At 51.6% G+C, this 15,126-nt stretch overlaps 1 protein-coding gene across 1 annotated transcript in view; it reads right to left on the reverse strand.

Moving 5' to 3' along the window:
* Positions 1–15,126, reverse strand: part of ZNF512B (zinc finger protein 512B) — a 60,920-nt gene that overhangs the window by 4,837 nt on the left and 40,957 nt on the right. The window contains exons 13-15 of the mRNA XM_015413105.1: positions 11,660–11,761; positions 6,440–6,502; positions 1,946–2,044 (exon numbers count right to left, since the gene is read on the reverse strand). Of these exons, the coding sequence (XP_015268591.1) occupies positions 1,946–2,044; positions 6,440–6,502; positions 11,660–11,761 (264 nt within the window). The remainder of the gene's footprint in view (positions 1–1,945; positions 2,045–6,439; positions 6,503–11,659; positions 11,762–15,126) is intronic.

Consider the following 15,126-nt stretch of genomic DNA (forward strand, 5'->3'; position numbering starts at 1 on the left):
AATGCTATAGGCAGCAAGTGCAGCGCTTTCAGCACAGGCTGGATGTGGTCCCACTTCGAGACACCAGCAACCAGCCTGGCCGCCGCATTCTGCACCAGCTGCAGCCTCCACACACCCCTAATGTAGCCAATCCTAACGAGTTTCTGCTGTTGGGTGTGGCCTGTTTTGCTAATGAGTTCCTGCTGGGCGTGGCCAACTCGGGAGCCAGCCGGAACTCCCTTCCTGTGCGTTCCTGCCCCAAAATAGCCCTGGGCATTAGCATTTCATTGGATGTATTGAGAGTGTTGGCTAGAATATACCCCAAAGCCCTCCCCACCCCATGACTCTGGATTTAAGGCCTGGCAAAGCATCTCTATGCTAATGTCAAAACCCAGGGCCTTTTTTTGTTGCAGGAACTCCTTTGCATGTTATTTTATTTATTTATTTATTTATTTATTTAATTTCATTTATACCCCGCCCTCCCCGCATGCGGGCTCAGGGCGGCTTACAGTATATGGGTGCCATACAACACCATAATTCCACAATCAAGGCACACAGTGCAATAAAAATGTAATTAAAACATTTTAAAACAGTTAAATACAGTGGGCAGCGCACAAGGATCCTGCGTGACTGACACACTCACTCCCTATTGCACTTACCCTTGACTCAAAAAGGGAGGATGCTGTGGCCCCGATGTTCAATGGCCTCATCCAGCAGTGCTGCTTTGCAGGCCCCTGTTGGTGGTGGTAGTGGCGGGGGCGGCTCCTATTCGAAAGCCTGGCGGAAGAGCTCCGTCTTACAGGCCCTGCGGAACTGTAACAGGTGCCGCAGGGCCCTGATCTCCTCCGGGAGCTCGTTTTACCAGATAGGAGCCGCCACCGAAAAGGACCTGGCCCTTGTGGCAGCAAGCCTGGCCTCTTTAGGGCCCGGGGTCACAAGACGGTGTTGAGACCCCGACCGAAGTGCTCTTTGGGGCCTGTGTGGGGAAAAGCGGTCCCTCAGGTATGCTGGACCCTGGCCATGTAGGGCTTTAAATAAAATAACATGCAAAGGAGTTCCTGCAACAAAAAAAGGCCCTGGGTTTTGACAACAAACAAGGTAAACAGAATAACAAGCAAAAGGTGGGTGTGGCTGGATGACCACAGTTCTGGTAACGTGGGGGTGTGGGCTAATAGGCTAATGAGCTGCTCTGTCAGGGGTGTAGCCTAATATGCTAATGTGTTTCTGCTGTTGGGCGTGGCCTATTATGCTAATGAGTTCCTGCTGGACTTTTTCTACAAAACCCCCACTGCTAATGCCCAACCAGACAGACCAGCATCGCTACAAAGAAATTGTATGCATGCCCCAGAACAGGGGTCTCCGACATGGTGCCCGTGGGCATCAAGGTGTTACCAACACCTGCCCTGGAGCCCATCAAGTGTTTTTATAAAGTGGGCCAGGCCAGGTGGGACTTCTGCCCAGCAAGGCTTCTGACTGGCCACTGAAAGTCTGAATGGCTGTGTAGATTTTTAAAAAATGTTTCTTTGGCAGCAGCTGCCACCACAGCACAAGGATCTTCACTATGTGACTTGAAGGACAGCCGTGGCAGCCATTTTGTGGCTGTGCCCACCACGCCAGGTGGCAATCACCAAAGGTTCCTGTCAGCTCAAAAAGGATGAGGGACCCCTGCTCTAGAACACGCCACCAAATCCTCTATGCTGAGTTGGGGTTTCTGATGCACACGTGCCTCGGTTTCTTGGCAGATGTACGGATCGACAGACACTGCCCCGAGACTGTCTGAAAACCTCTTCCAGAACACCACAGAAGAAGAACCAAGCGTCTCAAACAAAGAGAAAGGCGCAAACCCAGCCAGTCACCACCAAGCTCACCCTGACTGCAGTCGCAACTCTCTAGTCCTCAAGAGGGTTTGGAGTGACGCACACAGTTTCCGGCAGGAAGCCTTCCCCCAGCAAAACACAGCGCTTACCTCTGAGTGGGTCTTAATGATGTGATACTTGACTCCGCTTTCTGAGCTAAACTCCTTCTGACACAGAAGACATCGGTATTTTCCCACGGAGTGGTCCCCCTGCAAGGCAAACACCAGTTAACGTGAGCTCCCGCTCCTGCTGCAACCTTCACTCTTGCAAACTTAAGAGCTCGTCTGCACAAAAGGCAGACGAGAGAGTAAAATCGTTCTTGGACTGCACCGCCACGGACAGCAGATGACGGAATCATGTGACTGATTTCAACGATAGCATGGTGCCTTGCTATCAAGTTCAGATGACCACTCGGTGAATCGAATGCTTTACCATCTTTACTAGCAATGCTCCACCATCTTTACTAGTACCATCTGACTCTTGGTTGGAAGCTTGGCTTAGCCCAATGGACTCAAAGCTGGTGCTGGGTTTACAAATTATAAGAACATAAGAACGTAAGAGAAGCCAATGTTGGATCAGACCAATGGCCCATCCAGTCCAACACTCTGTGGCACACAGAAGCCAAAAATACCAGGTGCCATCAGGTCCAGCAGTGGGGCAAGGACACTAGAAGCCCTCCTACTGTTGCCCACACTCCCCCAAGCACCAAGAATACAGGGCATCCCTTGCCCCAGACCGAGAGTTACTATCTGTACCTTGTGGCTAATAGCCACTGATGGACCTCAGCTCCATATAAGAACATAAGAGAAGCCAATGCTGGATCAGGCCAATGGCCCATCCAGTCCAACACTCTGTCACACAGTGGCCAAAAGTACCAGGTGCCATCAGGAGGTCCAGCAATGGGTCCAAGACACTAGAAGCCCTCCCACTGTTTCCCTCCCCCCCAAGCACCAAGAATGCAGAGCATCACTTGCCCCAGACTGAAAGTTCCTATCTAGACCTCGTGGCTAATAGCCACTGATGGATCTCTGCTCAATATATTTATCCAATTAAAACACCTCAGTAATTACAGAGTTAACTTTGTGTTGGTCAACAGGAAGTAGCATGTTTATCATACCCAATCTGTTACTAAGTGTGTGTGATGGCAGCCTAAGAAGAAGAAGAAAAAGAGGAGATTGGATTTATACCCCCGCCCTTCACTTGGTAGGGTTGTCAGGTCTGGATTGGAAACTACCTAGATACTTTGGGAATGGAGCCAGGAGAGGGCGGGGTTTCAGGAGGAGAGGTGCCATAGAGTCCACCCTCCGATGCAGCCATTTTCTCCAGGGGAGCTGATCTCTGTCAGCTGGAGATCAGTTGTAAAAGTGGGAGATCTCCAGGCCCCACCTGGGGGATGGCAACCCTATCACTTGGGAGTCTCAGAGCGGCCTACAATCTCCTTCCACTCCCTCCCCACAACAGACACCCTGTGAGGTAGGTGGGGCTGAGAGAGCTCTGAGAGGACTGCTCTTGAGAGAGAACAGCTCTGAGACAACTTGTAACTGACCCAAGGTCACACCAGCAGCTGCATGTGGAGGAGTGGGGGGAAAACCCGGTTCTCCCAGATTAGAGTCTGTGCTCCTAACCACTACACCAAACTGCCTCTCAGGCGGCAGACATCAAAACATTTCAACCCGTGTGTGCCATAGTGCCCGCCAGGGGTCATTTCGTAGAAAAAGAGGTGCAGGAGCTCATTAGAATAACTCATTAGCATACCTTATTTGCATATGCCACACACTCTGGCTTCACCGGAAGTATGTCAGAAGGCAGCACCCACCACTCAGGCGCCACTGGACTGTTTTGGATTGCTAGCTATTGGGGGGGGGGACGTGTAGATCTGTCCTCGCACACGAGGGAGCGGTACCTGAATAAAACTTGGTCTTAAAGGTGCCACTGGACTGTCTTGGACCAGGGGGACGGGGGGAGCTCTGCAACTTACCTGGCTGCTTCTTGTTCTGACTGAGGGCTGCTAGGAGCAGGGGGTGGGGCTTGTTGCATGTGCCCGCCCCCTGGGCTCTTTACTGCTGGAGCTCCGCTCCTGTGCGCTCCTGCAGGAAATGACCCCCAGTGTTTTCCGAAAGAGGGCAGGACCACGTGAGGCTTTTGACCAGCAAGACGTCTGACGCTGCTCTCCCCCACAGCGAAAGGGTCTTTAACCCGTGGCTGAAAATAAGCCGCCTCCGCCATTTTGGGGCTGTGCTCACCACGCCGCGTCCGCATTCCTATATCTATTTTTACATTTAAATATTGCCAGGAACGCACGGCCCTCGCAGAAGCCAGCCCGCCCAGCCTGTGCTAGAAACACTCGAGCAGAGACTTCCTCTAATTTATGGTCTGGGTAGATCGATACAGGCTTTCAGTAATTTCTCTTCTAGGCTGTTGAGCAGCTAATTAAAACACCAGATTTCTGCCATCGGTGATGGGCTTTCAACCCTTCTTTGTTAAAACACCAGATTTCTGCCATCGGTGACCTTGCGGGGAAAAACGAATGGGCTTTCAACCCTTCTTGGAACAATCAGGAGAGAGTGCCCTAAGATATTCTCCATCGACAAGGACATAATGGATGGCCGCCCCGAAGCTGCGGTGTAGATTTGAAGGAAGAGGGTTTTTGTGGTATTAGACGCATCCGTCTGAAGCGGCTGAACCGACAAATTGGCCGTTCCCGGCTCCATCGGAACCTGCAGCGATGGTTACTAGCCCCAGTGGATTTCAAAAAGCGGGCCTGGTAAATATTCATAGAATCATAGAATGTTAGAGTCGGAAGGGACCTTTGCAGGTCATCTAGTCCAACCCCCCGCACTCTGCAGGAGCGTAGCCGAAAGACAGCCCTACAGCATACCCGAAAGAGATGGTCACCCAGCCTCCGCTTGGAAACGTCCAGCGAAGGAGCATCCACCCCCCCTCCCGAGGTAGACTGTTCCACTGCTCGACCTCTCTTACAGTTAGGAAGTCTTTCCTGATATTTAGCCAGTAACGACTCCCTTGTCATTTCCACCCATTCGATCTAGTCTTGCAATCCGGAGCAAGAGAGAATAAAGTTGAGCTGCTTTGACCTGGATGGCCCATGCTAGCCCCAATCCCATCAGATCGCAGAAGTGAATCAGGGTCAGCCCTGGTGCTTGGACGGGAAGTCCAGGGTTGCTATGTGAGGAAGACCAAGGAAGTCCAGGACGGCTACGTGAAGGCAGGGAACAGCAAACCACCTTTGTTCATCTCTTGCCTCGAAAAACCAAATGGGTCGCTGTAAGTCAGCCGTGATTTGATGGTGAAGAAGAAGAGATTGGATTGATACCCTGCCCTTCACTACCCGAGGGAGTCTCAGAGTGGCTTATAATCCCTTTCCCTGCCCCTCCCCACAACCAGACGGCCTGGGACCTGGGACCACATGCTCTACTACTGCACCACGGCTACTCTCCTATAGGTGGCTGGAGCAATAAGAACATAAGAACAGAAGAGACGCCAATGTTGGATCAGGCCAAAGGCCCATCCAGTCCAACACTCTGTGTCACACAGTGGCCAGAAATACCAGAGGCCATCAGGAGGTCCACCAGTGGGGCCAGGACACTAGAAGCCCTCCCACTGTTGACCCCCCCAAACACCAAGATGACAGAGCATCAGGGGTCAGTTTGTAGAAAAAGAGGTGCAGGAGCTCATTAGCATAACTCATTAGCATAACTCATTTGCATATGCCGCACCGGGGGGGGGGGCTCTGCAACTTACCTGGCTGCTTCTTGCTCTGACTGAGGGCTGCTGGGAGCAGTGGGCGGAGCTTGTTGCATGTGCCCACCCCCTGGGCTCTTTACTGCCGGAGCTCCGCTCCTGTGCGCTCCTGCAGGAAATGACCCCTGCAGAGCATCACTTGCCCCAGAGCCCCTATCTATACCTTGTGGCTAAGAGCCACTGATGGACCTCTGCTCCATATGCTTATCTAATTCCCTTTTGAAGCTGTCCATGCTTGTAGCCGCCACCACTTCCTGTGGCAGTGAATTCCAAGTGTTAATCACTCTTTGGGTGAAGAAGGACTTCCTTTTATCCGTTCTAAGCCGACCGCTCAGCAATTTCATGAAGTGCCCATGAGTTCTTGTATTGTGAGAAAGGGAGAAAAGTACCTCTTTCTCTAAATGCCCTTTCCCATGCAATGTTCCCTCTAAGCTGTGGAGACTTACGAGTAAAAATCCTACTTTGTGAGCCACTGGCATTAAGGTTGTGAGCAGGTGATTTGGCTGCTGCATGAATCAGTTTGCTCTGGAGCCCTCCTTCCTGAGCTGAGACAAAAATGTGTGAGCTGGAGACTTAAAAAACTGTGAGCTAACTCACACTCACTCAGGTTAGAGGGAACAGTGCTCTGGAGGACACGCCTCTTCACGGTCCAGGCTGCTGCTACGGCTTGCTGCTTCTGATCCCAGAGTTGCCCTCTGGGAATTCTGGAGACAGACGGAACCAAAGGGGGCGTTTCCGGTTCTCCACTTCAAGCGGCGCCAATTAATCTATTTAGAGTCCTGCCCAAGGTGACTCTCAAAGCAACAACAAACAAACAACAACAACAAAACCCTTGAGACTCTTACCTTGTTGCAGTTTGCGAGGTGGGCTTTTAAGCCAGACACGCTGGAATAGATGGCGGCGCAGCACTGGGAAGGAAGGAAGACAGAGAGGAAGATGGTGAGTGGGGTCCTCCCGCCCCCTCCCTTCGAGGGAAGGGTTCCTGCGTTTCCAGGACTGCGTCTCCGCCATTCCCGGGAGGTCTCCTCTCGAGGTGAGTGCCGTCTAATCAACGCAAGGTTATTTGATAGATCATCCAACGGGATCTCGCCACATGCTTCTCATTAACACTAATGGGAGTCGTGCGGCTTAGCACCCGGTAGGCAAAATTTATCCTTCAGCGGGTCTTTGAAACGTGCGCATTTGACAAGCAGTTACGGGAGGCCCCGCTGGGCAATCGCACAGCAGTGTGGGAAGAGGCTGCCGCTCAAAGGAAAAAGCGGCTGCATCGTCTAGGTTTTACATTCAAAAGAAGAAAAGAAGAAGAGGAGATTGGATTTATACCCCGCCCTTCACTACCCAAAGGTCTCTCAGAGCGGTTGACAAACTCATTTCCCTCCCCCTCCCCACAACAGACACCCTGTGAGGTAAAAGAAGAAAAAGAAGAAGAGACTGGATTTATAGAAGAAGAAGAAGAAGAGATTGGATTTATACCCCGCCCTTCACTACCCAAAGGTGTCTCAGAGCGGCTTACAAACTCCTTTCCCTTCCCCTCCCCACAACAGACACCCTGTGAGGTAAAAGAACAAAAGGAGATTGGATTTATACCCTGCCCTTCACTACCCGAAGGAGCCTCAGAGCGGCTTACAAACTCCTTTCCCTTCCCCTCCCCACAACAGACACCCTGTGAGGAAGAAGAAGAAGAAGAAGAAGAAGAAGAAGAAGAAGAAGAAGAAGAAGAAGAAGAAGAAGAAGAAGAAGAAGAGATTGGATTTATGCATGCCCTTCACTACCCAAAGGCGTCTCGGAGCGACTCACAATCCCTTTCCCTTCCCTTCCCCACAACAGACACCCTGTGAGGTAAAAGAAGCAGAAGAAGAAAAAGAGATTGGATTTATACCCCGCCCTTCACTACCCAAAGGAGTCTCAGAGTGGCTTACAAACTCTTTTCCCTTCCTCTCCCCACAACAGTCACCCTGTGAGGTAGAAGAAGAAGAAGAAGAGATTGGATTTATACCCCGCCCTTCACTACCCAAAGGAGCCTCAGAGCGGCTTACAAACTCCTTTCCCTTCCCCTCCCCACAACAGACACCCTGTGAGGTAAAAGAAGAAGAAGAAGAGATTGGATTTATACCCTGCCCTTCACTACCCAAAGGCGTCTCAGAGCGACTCACAATCCCTTTCCCTTCCCTTCCCCACAACAGACACCTGGTGAGGTAAAAGAAGAAGAAGAAGAAGAAGAAGAAGAGATTGGATTTATACTCCGCCCTTCATGACCCAAAGGAGTCTCAGAGTGGCTTACAATCCCCTTTCCCTTCCCCTCCCCACAACACCCTATAAGTTAGGAAGGGCTGAGAGAACTCTGACAGAAATGGCTCTTTTTCAAGAACAGCTCTTATCAGAACTATGGCTTGCCCAAGGTCATCCAGCCAGGTGCAAGTGGAGGAGTGGGGAATCAAACCCAGTCCTCCCAGATTAGAGTCCGCGCACTTAACCACGACACCAAACTGGCTCTCTGGTGTGTGTGTGTGCAAGCGCTAAGTGCTGTCAAGTCCCTTCCGACTTATGGTGACCCTATGAATGAAAGCCCTCCAAAACGTCCTGTGTCTTTCACAGCCCTGCTCAGGTCTCACAAACGAAAGAAGAAGAGGTTGGATTTATACCCTATGCCCTTCACTACCCGAAGGAGTCTTAGAGCGGTTTACAATCTCCTTTCCCTTCCCCTCCCCACAACAGACACCCCGTGAGGCAGGTGGGGCTGAGGGAGCTCTTTCGAGGACTGCTCTTGAGAGAGAACAGCTCTGAGAGAACTTGTGACTGACCCAAGGTCACGCCAGCAGCTGCATGTGGAGGAGTGGGGAATCAAACCGCAGATTAGAGTCCGCGCTCCTAACCATGACACCAAACCGGAGACGTAAGCTGTAGATATGCACCCAAAGCTGGTTTGTGTGTATGCTTCCCCCCCCCCCTCTTCCTGCCAAAATATATGTGTCTGATTTGCTGAGAAGATTAAATGCGACAGCCCTCGAGCAGCCGGGAATCTAAGCGTGCAAACAACTAATCAGAATTGCCGGCATGCAAAGACACTTGATCTGAATATGCAGCTCCGCTAATTGCATCCCTCGGCTTTAAAAATCAGTGCCGTCTTCCCCTAATTAGGACGTATACACAAAATTCCTGCCGGAAAGCAGGTTTCTTTGCCACAACGCAAAGGCCGGCAACATCTGACTGATCAGCCGGAGCTACCTGCCACAGCTGAGGTGCAAACAGGTTTCAGACTGTGGGTGGCTCATTGCGTAGTGATCAAACGACCCCCTGCCGAGGCTGAACCACAGGGTTGGACTGTGGAGAGTTTCCACAATGGGATGCAAAGCTTACTTGACTAACTGCAGCAGGAGTAAACAAGAATCTCAGCTGATGTGTAGATTTCAGAACCACTTTACATAGTGTCCTTTTTGAAAGGGCACATTTAAAATCAGAAAAGAGTAGGAGTCCAGTAGCACCTTAAAGACTAAACAGATTAGAGAGCCAGTTTGGTTGTAGTGGTTAGGAGAGTGGACTCTAATCTGGGAGAACCGGATTGGATTCCCCACTCCTCCACATGCAGCTGCTGGTGTGACCTTGGGTCAGTTACAAGTTGTTTCAGAGCTGTTCTCTCAAAAGCAGTTCTCGAAAGAGCTCTCTCAGCCCCACCGACCTCACAGGGAGAGGAGGCCGGGCTTCACTCCCAGGTACAGGGAGAGGAGGCACTGGGCTTCACTCCCAGGTACCGCCGGCTCTTCGTTACTTTTAGAAGAGCTTTTGGGAGATCCTGAGCTCCGCTGGACCCCCTGGAAGGAGGTCTGGTGCAAGGGACTTGATTCGGGGCTCCCGCTTGCAGCAGCAAGTGGGTGGAAGCCCTGGATTGTCCCCGACGCAAGGGACGAAGCAGCGCGGTCATGGCAGCCATGACTGCCCCAGCTGTGAACAACCCGACAAGAGAGTTGTTTTGAGCCTCGTCCATAACACCAATGAAGATTTGTACTGTGAGCAGGGGTCTTTTCCTAGAAAAAGAGTTGCAGGAGCTCGTTAACATACGGTATGCTAATGAACTACTAGGCTATTAGCATAGTAGCTCATTAGCATATGCAACGCCCCCTGACATCACCGGAAGTGATGTCAGAAAGGGAAGCAAAAGGGGGGGGGGAGGCATATTCAAAGGCCTCCCCTTCCTTTCCCCAGCCAGCGGGGGCGGGGAAGGGAGCGAAGAGAGAAGAGGTTTAAAGTTTAAACCCCTTCTCACTAGAGTTGGGCCGCAGAAGGAGGAAAGAGGGAAGGAAAGAGAGAGAGAGAGTGTGTAGAGAGAAGGAACAATGGAATGAAAGAGTGAAAGAGAAGGAAAGAAGGAAGGAAAGAGGAAAAGAAAGAGAAGGAAAGAAGGAGGGAAAGAAAGAGCGAGAAGGGAAGAAGGAGGGAAAGAAAGAAAGAGCGAGAAGGGAAGAAGGAAAAGAGGTAAAGAGAGAGAAGGAAAGAAGAAGGAAAAGAGAGGAAGGAAGGAAGAGAACGGAAAGAGAGAAAGAAGAGGAGGGAAAAAAGGGCAAAGAGATGGGGGGAGGCTCTCCCACCCCCACTCCCCCAATCAAGCCTCCACCACCCCCACGGATCCCTCACTTACCCTGGGAGGCAGCGGGGGCCCTCTTCTGCCCTCCCACGGGCCGCAGCACTCCGGCGCTGGCCTTGGGAGGCGGCGGGGGGCCTCTTGTGACCCCCCCAGGGCTGCAGCACTTTGGGACTAGCCCTCCACAGGCCGCAGCGCTCCAGCGCTGGCCCAGGGAGGTGGCAGGGGGCCGCAGCGTGGGGAGCTGGGGGCGGGGCTTGTTGCCACCGCCATTTGTTCTGGCGCCTGGGCTCCCGGAGCAGCACTCCGGCGCGCTCTGGCCCCAAAAGACCCCTGACTTTGAGTGTATGTAAAAAGCAACACCGAAGAATCCAACAACGGTTTGGCTAAGCCCCTTTAAATCTTTAAAAGGACAAGGAGAGGTGGAAATTCCTCCCCTTCCTCTTCCAAGCAGTTAGAACGAGTGTCTAAAGAGCAGTTCTCGAAAGCTCTCTCTCAGTTCTGCCTACCTCACAGGGTGTCTGTTGTGGGGAGGGGAAGGGAAGGGGAAAGGAGATTGTCAGCCGCTCTGAGACTCCTTCGGGTAGTGAAGGGCGGGGTATTAACCCCATCTCTTCTCTTCTTCAAATTTGTGGTAGGGGACGAGCAGTGACTCACGAAAGCTTCTCCCCTGCCACAAATTTGGTTCGTCTTTAAGGTGCTCCTGGACTCTTGCTCTTTTCTACTGGTGCAGAGAGACTAACATGGCTACCCACCTCGATCCACATCTAAAATCGCCATGTTAAGGAATGGAACAAATACATCTACAAACATAACTCAAGCAGACGGCCACGATATTGGGACAGTCTGGGACTGACAGCCTTAGAGGAGCCCAGAATTCCTTTACCCACAATGCAGAGGGGCAGGGAGGAGTTCTTTGCACCATCAGCGCCTGAGGGGCTGGCATTCAGTCTAGCTGGATGTTGCCACTGGCTCAGGGCTAGGAAGCACCTGGCATCTACAGAAAAGGGGATGCCCTCAAAAAGAGGGGAGCCAGTATGGTACACTGGCTAGGCTGTCAGACTAGAAACTGGAAGGCCCAGGTTCAAATCCTCACTCTGCCACGGCCGCTCACTGGGTGACCTTGGGCCAGTCACTCACTCGCAGCCTGACCTACCTCACAGGGTTGTTGTGAGGATAAAGTGGAGGAAAGGACAAAACATAAGCCGCTTTGGGCCCTCACCGGGGAGAAATATAAATGAAGGAACTTTTTAAGGGGGGAGGGCTCTGCCTCTCTGCAAGTTCTAGACTGGGTCCCTGCCTCGGGCTGTTGACCCAAACATCTCCTGCCCCATTCAATAGTGCATAGTGGTGCCCTTGCATATTCATAGCAGATGCCAGCAATCATGGCCACCTTCACCCACCCCAGGCAAGAGAAGCATGCCTCTCTAGGACTGCTCATCTCCATGCCCATCTCCAAATCCTGTCTCCGGACCCTACGAGCACTTACGTTATTAGGGCAGTTGATGTGTCCTTTCTCCTTCACTTCGTTTTTCCAGGTCTCCAGAAGCCTTGGGTTCAACTTCGGAAGCCCAGGTCGGGTGTAATTTAGCTGCCAAACGAGAAGTTGTTGTTAATTAGATTCATCACGTAGTTAGCTTGCGGGGGGGGGGGGGGGTCGGACAGCATCACAGATGAAGGGGGTGTAGTATGAATGGGAATATAAAGATTTTCATATATAAGTTTCTTCTTCTTGATTGTTCATATTTATATTTCTCTGGTTTTTATAGATTTATTATTTAAGTAATATTTTATTAGGATGTTAGAAAGGCCTGTTATATAGAAGGCTTTTCTCTTGTAGGTCTGATATTGTTAGCAGACAACATAATAGGTACAAAGTTCATGATTCTGTAGTTCTTAGGGCAAACCTTGCAATGTCTGGGTCAGATAGGATTTTAGTCTCGTATCAGTAATGAATACTTTGGTTTAGGTAAGAACAAGCTTTAGCTGATATGCCTTAGGTCATGTCAAGTAAATATGTGACGCCATTGCATAGACACACCTTTCTTACATTTGACCAATAAGGAGATTTTTATGTAAATGTTGTTTAAGTTTTTGTAACCAATTATGCCTTTTGAATATTATTCCCATGATGATGATATGATGATGTCAGTCCACGTATAAAATATCATGTATTTCCTGAATATGTTCAGAATATGCTCAAGAAGAAGATGAAGAAGAAAAAGAAGAAAGTTGTCAATTTTTGGTTAACAATTTGGTCTAATTGTTTTCCTATTAAAAGAGGCATGTTTCCTGATTATGCTGAGAAGAAAGCAGTCAGTTTTGATGGGTCCTTTGGCCTGTTTTCCATATTTCATTACGATAAAATACAAGAACCTCCTCCTCATTTGACTTCATTTTTGACATGGAATCTAATGTTTACAACAGGGGTGGAAAACGTCGCAGACTGGCTGGAGATGCTCTGACATATGCCGGAACCAGACCTGATGCCGAACACCAAGCCGCACCCCAAAACGGAAAGCCTGTGCTGAGTTCCTCCTTTTGCTCCCCGTCACGGCTCACAAGGGAGACACCCTGCTTCGGTGGGGAGCAAGGTTTTAAATCACAGGATCCTAAACTGGAAAGGGTCTTACAGGCCATTTATATCAATCCCCGTTCAGGGCAGGGAATCCATGACGGGTGGCTCTCTGGCTTCTTACGGAAGACCTCCACCAGGGGCCCCTTTAAGTGCAGAGAGCTGGCGTTCCCCACCCCATGCGCAGCATCGGGCGCATGGGAAATGCTGGCTCCTTGCATTTAAACGGGCCCCTTTAAGTGCATGGAGCCGGCGTTCCCCCCCCGCGCGCGCAGAGATCGGGCGCACGGCCCGCAGCCACCCCTCTGCCTCCTCTCTCTCAAGAGAGAAGGGAGAGGGGTGGCTGGGGGTGTTTGGGGATTGGGGGCGGGACTTCCCCCAATGGCCAACTGGCCGGCGGTGGGTAGAAGCCCCCCAAAAGCGGGGGACCCCTGTCAAACTGGGGGGGTTGGCAGGGCCGGCCCCAGCTTATTTTACACCCTAGGCGAAGATCCCTTCTGGCGAAGATCCCATGCACCCACCAATTTTCAAAAATAAATGCATTTTAGGAAGAATGAAAAACACAAATAATCAAGAAACTCCCAGAGTACGGGGCCGGGTGCAGCTTGGCGCCCCTAAGGGCCGGCCCGCTCTAGGCGATCGCCTCGTTCGCCTAGTGAGTGAGCCGGCCCTGGGGGTTGGCAACCCTATTCGACACCCCCGCCCTATGGGATCACTGTAACTCAGCTGCTACCTGATGGCCCTTTGCAACACCAACTCAAGCCCATAGGGATAAGACCTGGTCCCTCCCCCCACCCATGCAATAGAGAACGTCTTCACCCACTTCCCTGATTCAGCGAATTCAAGACTACCAGCGCATCTTTCCTCAGTCTTCTCTTCTCCAGGCTAAACATACCCAATTCCATCAACCTTTCCTCACAGGACCTATTTACGGATTGGACTACTCCAGAGGCATCTGGATCGGGGCAGGGCGGCAGTGCTGCTGTTGCTAGACCTGTTGGCGGCGTTCGACATGGTCGACCATCAGCTGCTTGCCCACCGCCTCGCCGACATGGGGATTCAGGGGCTCGCCTTGCAATGGCTTGTCTCCTTTCTCCAAGGTCGGGGACAAAGGGTGGCCATTGGGGAGCAGCAGTCCCGAAGGCACCCCACCCCCTTGCCCAGATTGCCCGGAGGCATGGGCTGGGTTGTCACAAATATGCGGATGACACCCAGCTCTATCTGATGTTGGGCGGTCAGTCTGACTCTACCCCAGAAGATCTGGACCAGGCGTTGCAGGATGTGGCTGGATGGCTTAGACTGAGTTGATTGAAATTGAATCCGACGAAGACGGAGGTCCTGTGCCTGAGTCGGAGCGGTATGGGGGTAGGGATCCCACTCCCGGCCTTCGGTGGGGCGCCGTTGGTGCCAGCTCCGAGGGTCAGGAGTTTGGGAGTGCTCCTGGATGCTTCCTTAACAATGGAGGCTCAGGTAGCGGCCGCTGCCAATGCAGCCTTTTACCATCTTCGGCTGATTAGGCAGTTGGTTCCCTTCCTCGAACGCAATGATCTGGCGACAGTGATCCACGCTATGGTCACCTTGAGGTTGGACTACTGCAATGCTCTCTATATGGGGCTGCCCTTGGTGCAACTCCGGAAGCTGCAATTGGTGCAGAATGCGGCGGCCAGGCTGTTGATGGGAATCCCCAGGTGGGAGCACATCCAGCCTGTGCTTAAGACTCTGCACTGGCTGCCAATAGCATTCTGGATTCGCTTCAAGGTGCTGTTTTTGACCTTTAAAGCCCTCTATGGTCAGGGACCGGCCTACCTGAGGGACCGCCTTTCCCCACATGTTCCCCAGAGAGCACTGCGATCAGGATCCCCAAACCACCTGGACCTCCCTGACCCTAAGGAAGTCAGGTTGATGGTGACCAGGACGAGGGCTTTTTCGTTTGTAGCTCCGTCCTACTGGAACGAGCTCCCTGCCGAGATCAGGGCCCTGCGGGACTTGCCACAGTTCCGCAGGGCCGTGAAAACAGAACTTTTCAGGCAGGCGTTCCGATAGGAGCGACGTTTTACCAGCAGCACCCTGTGGCGAACTCCGATCCTATACGAGCTAATGCGGCGGTACCGCCGACTGTGTCCCTAAATTGCACTTTAGTTTTATCGCCATCTAATGAATGTTTTATATTGACTGGTTATGTTTTAACTGATGTTTCATATTTTATTGTGAATGTATACTGCTTGTCAGTTCCTGGAAGCCGCCCTGAGCCTGCCTAGCGGGGAGGGTGGGGGGGAAAGTGAACTAACTAAATAAATAAATTAACCATCAACATCACCCTCCTCAGCACTTGCTCCAATCTGTCTACACCTTACTTTAAAGTGTGGTGGTCAGAACCGGGC

Source organism: Gekko japonicus, unplaced genomic scaffold (genome assembly GCF_001447785.1).
Source record: "Gekko japonicus isolate JY-2015 unplaced genomic scaffold, Gekko_japonicus_V1.1 scaffold3824, whole genome shotgun sequence".
Lineage (NCBI taxonomy): Eukaryota > Metazoa > Chordata > Lepidosauria > Squamata > Gekkonidae > Gekko > Gekko japonicus.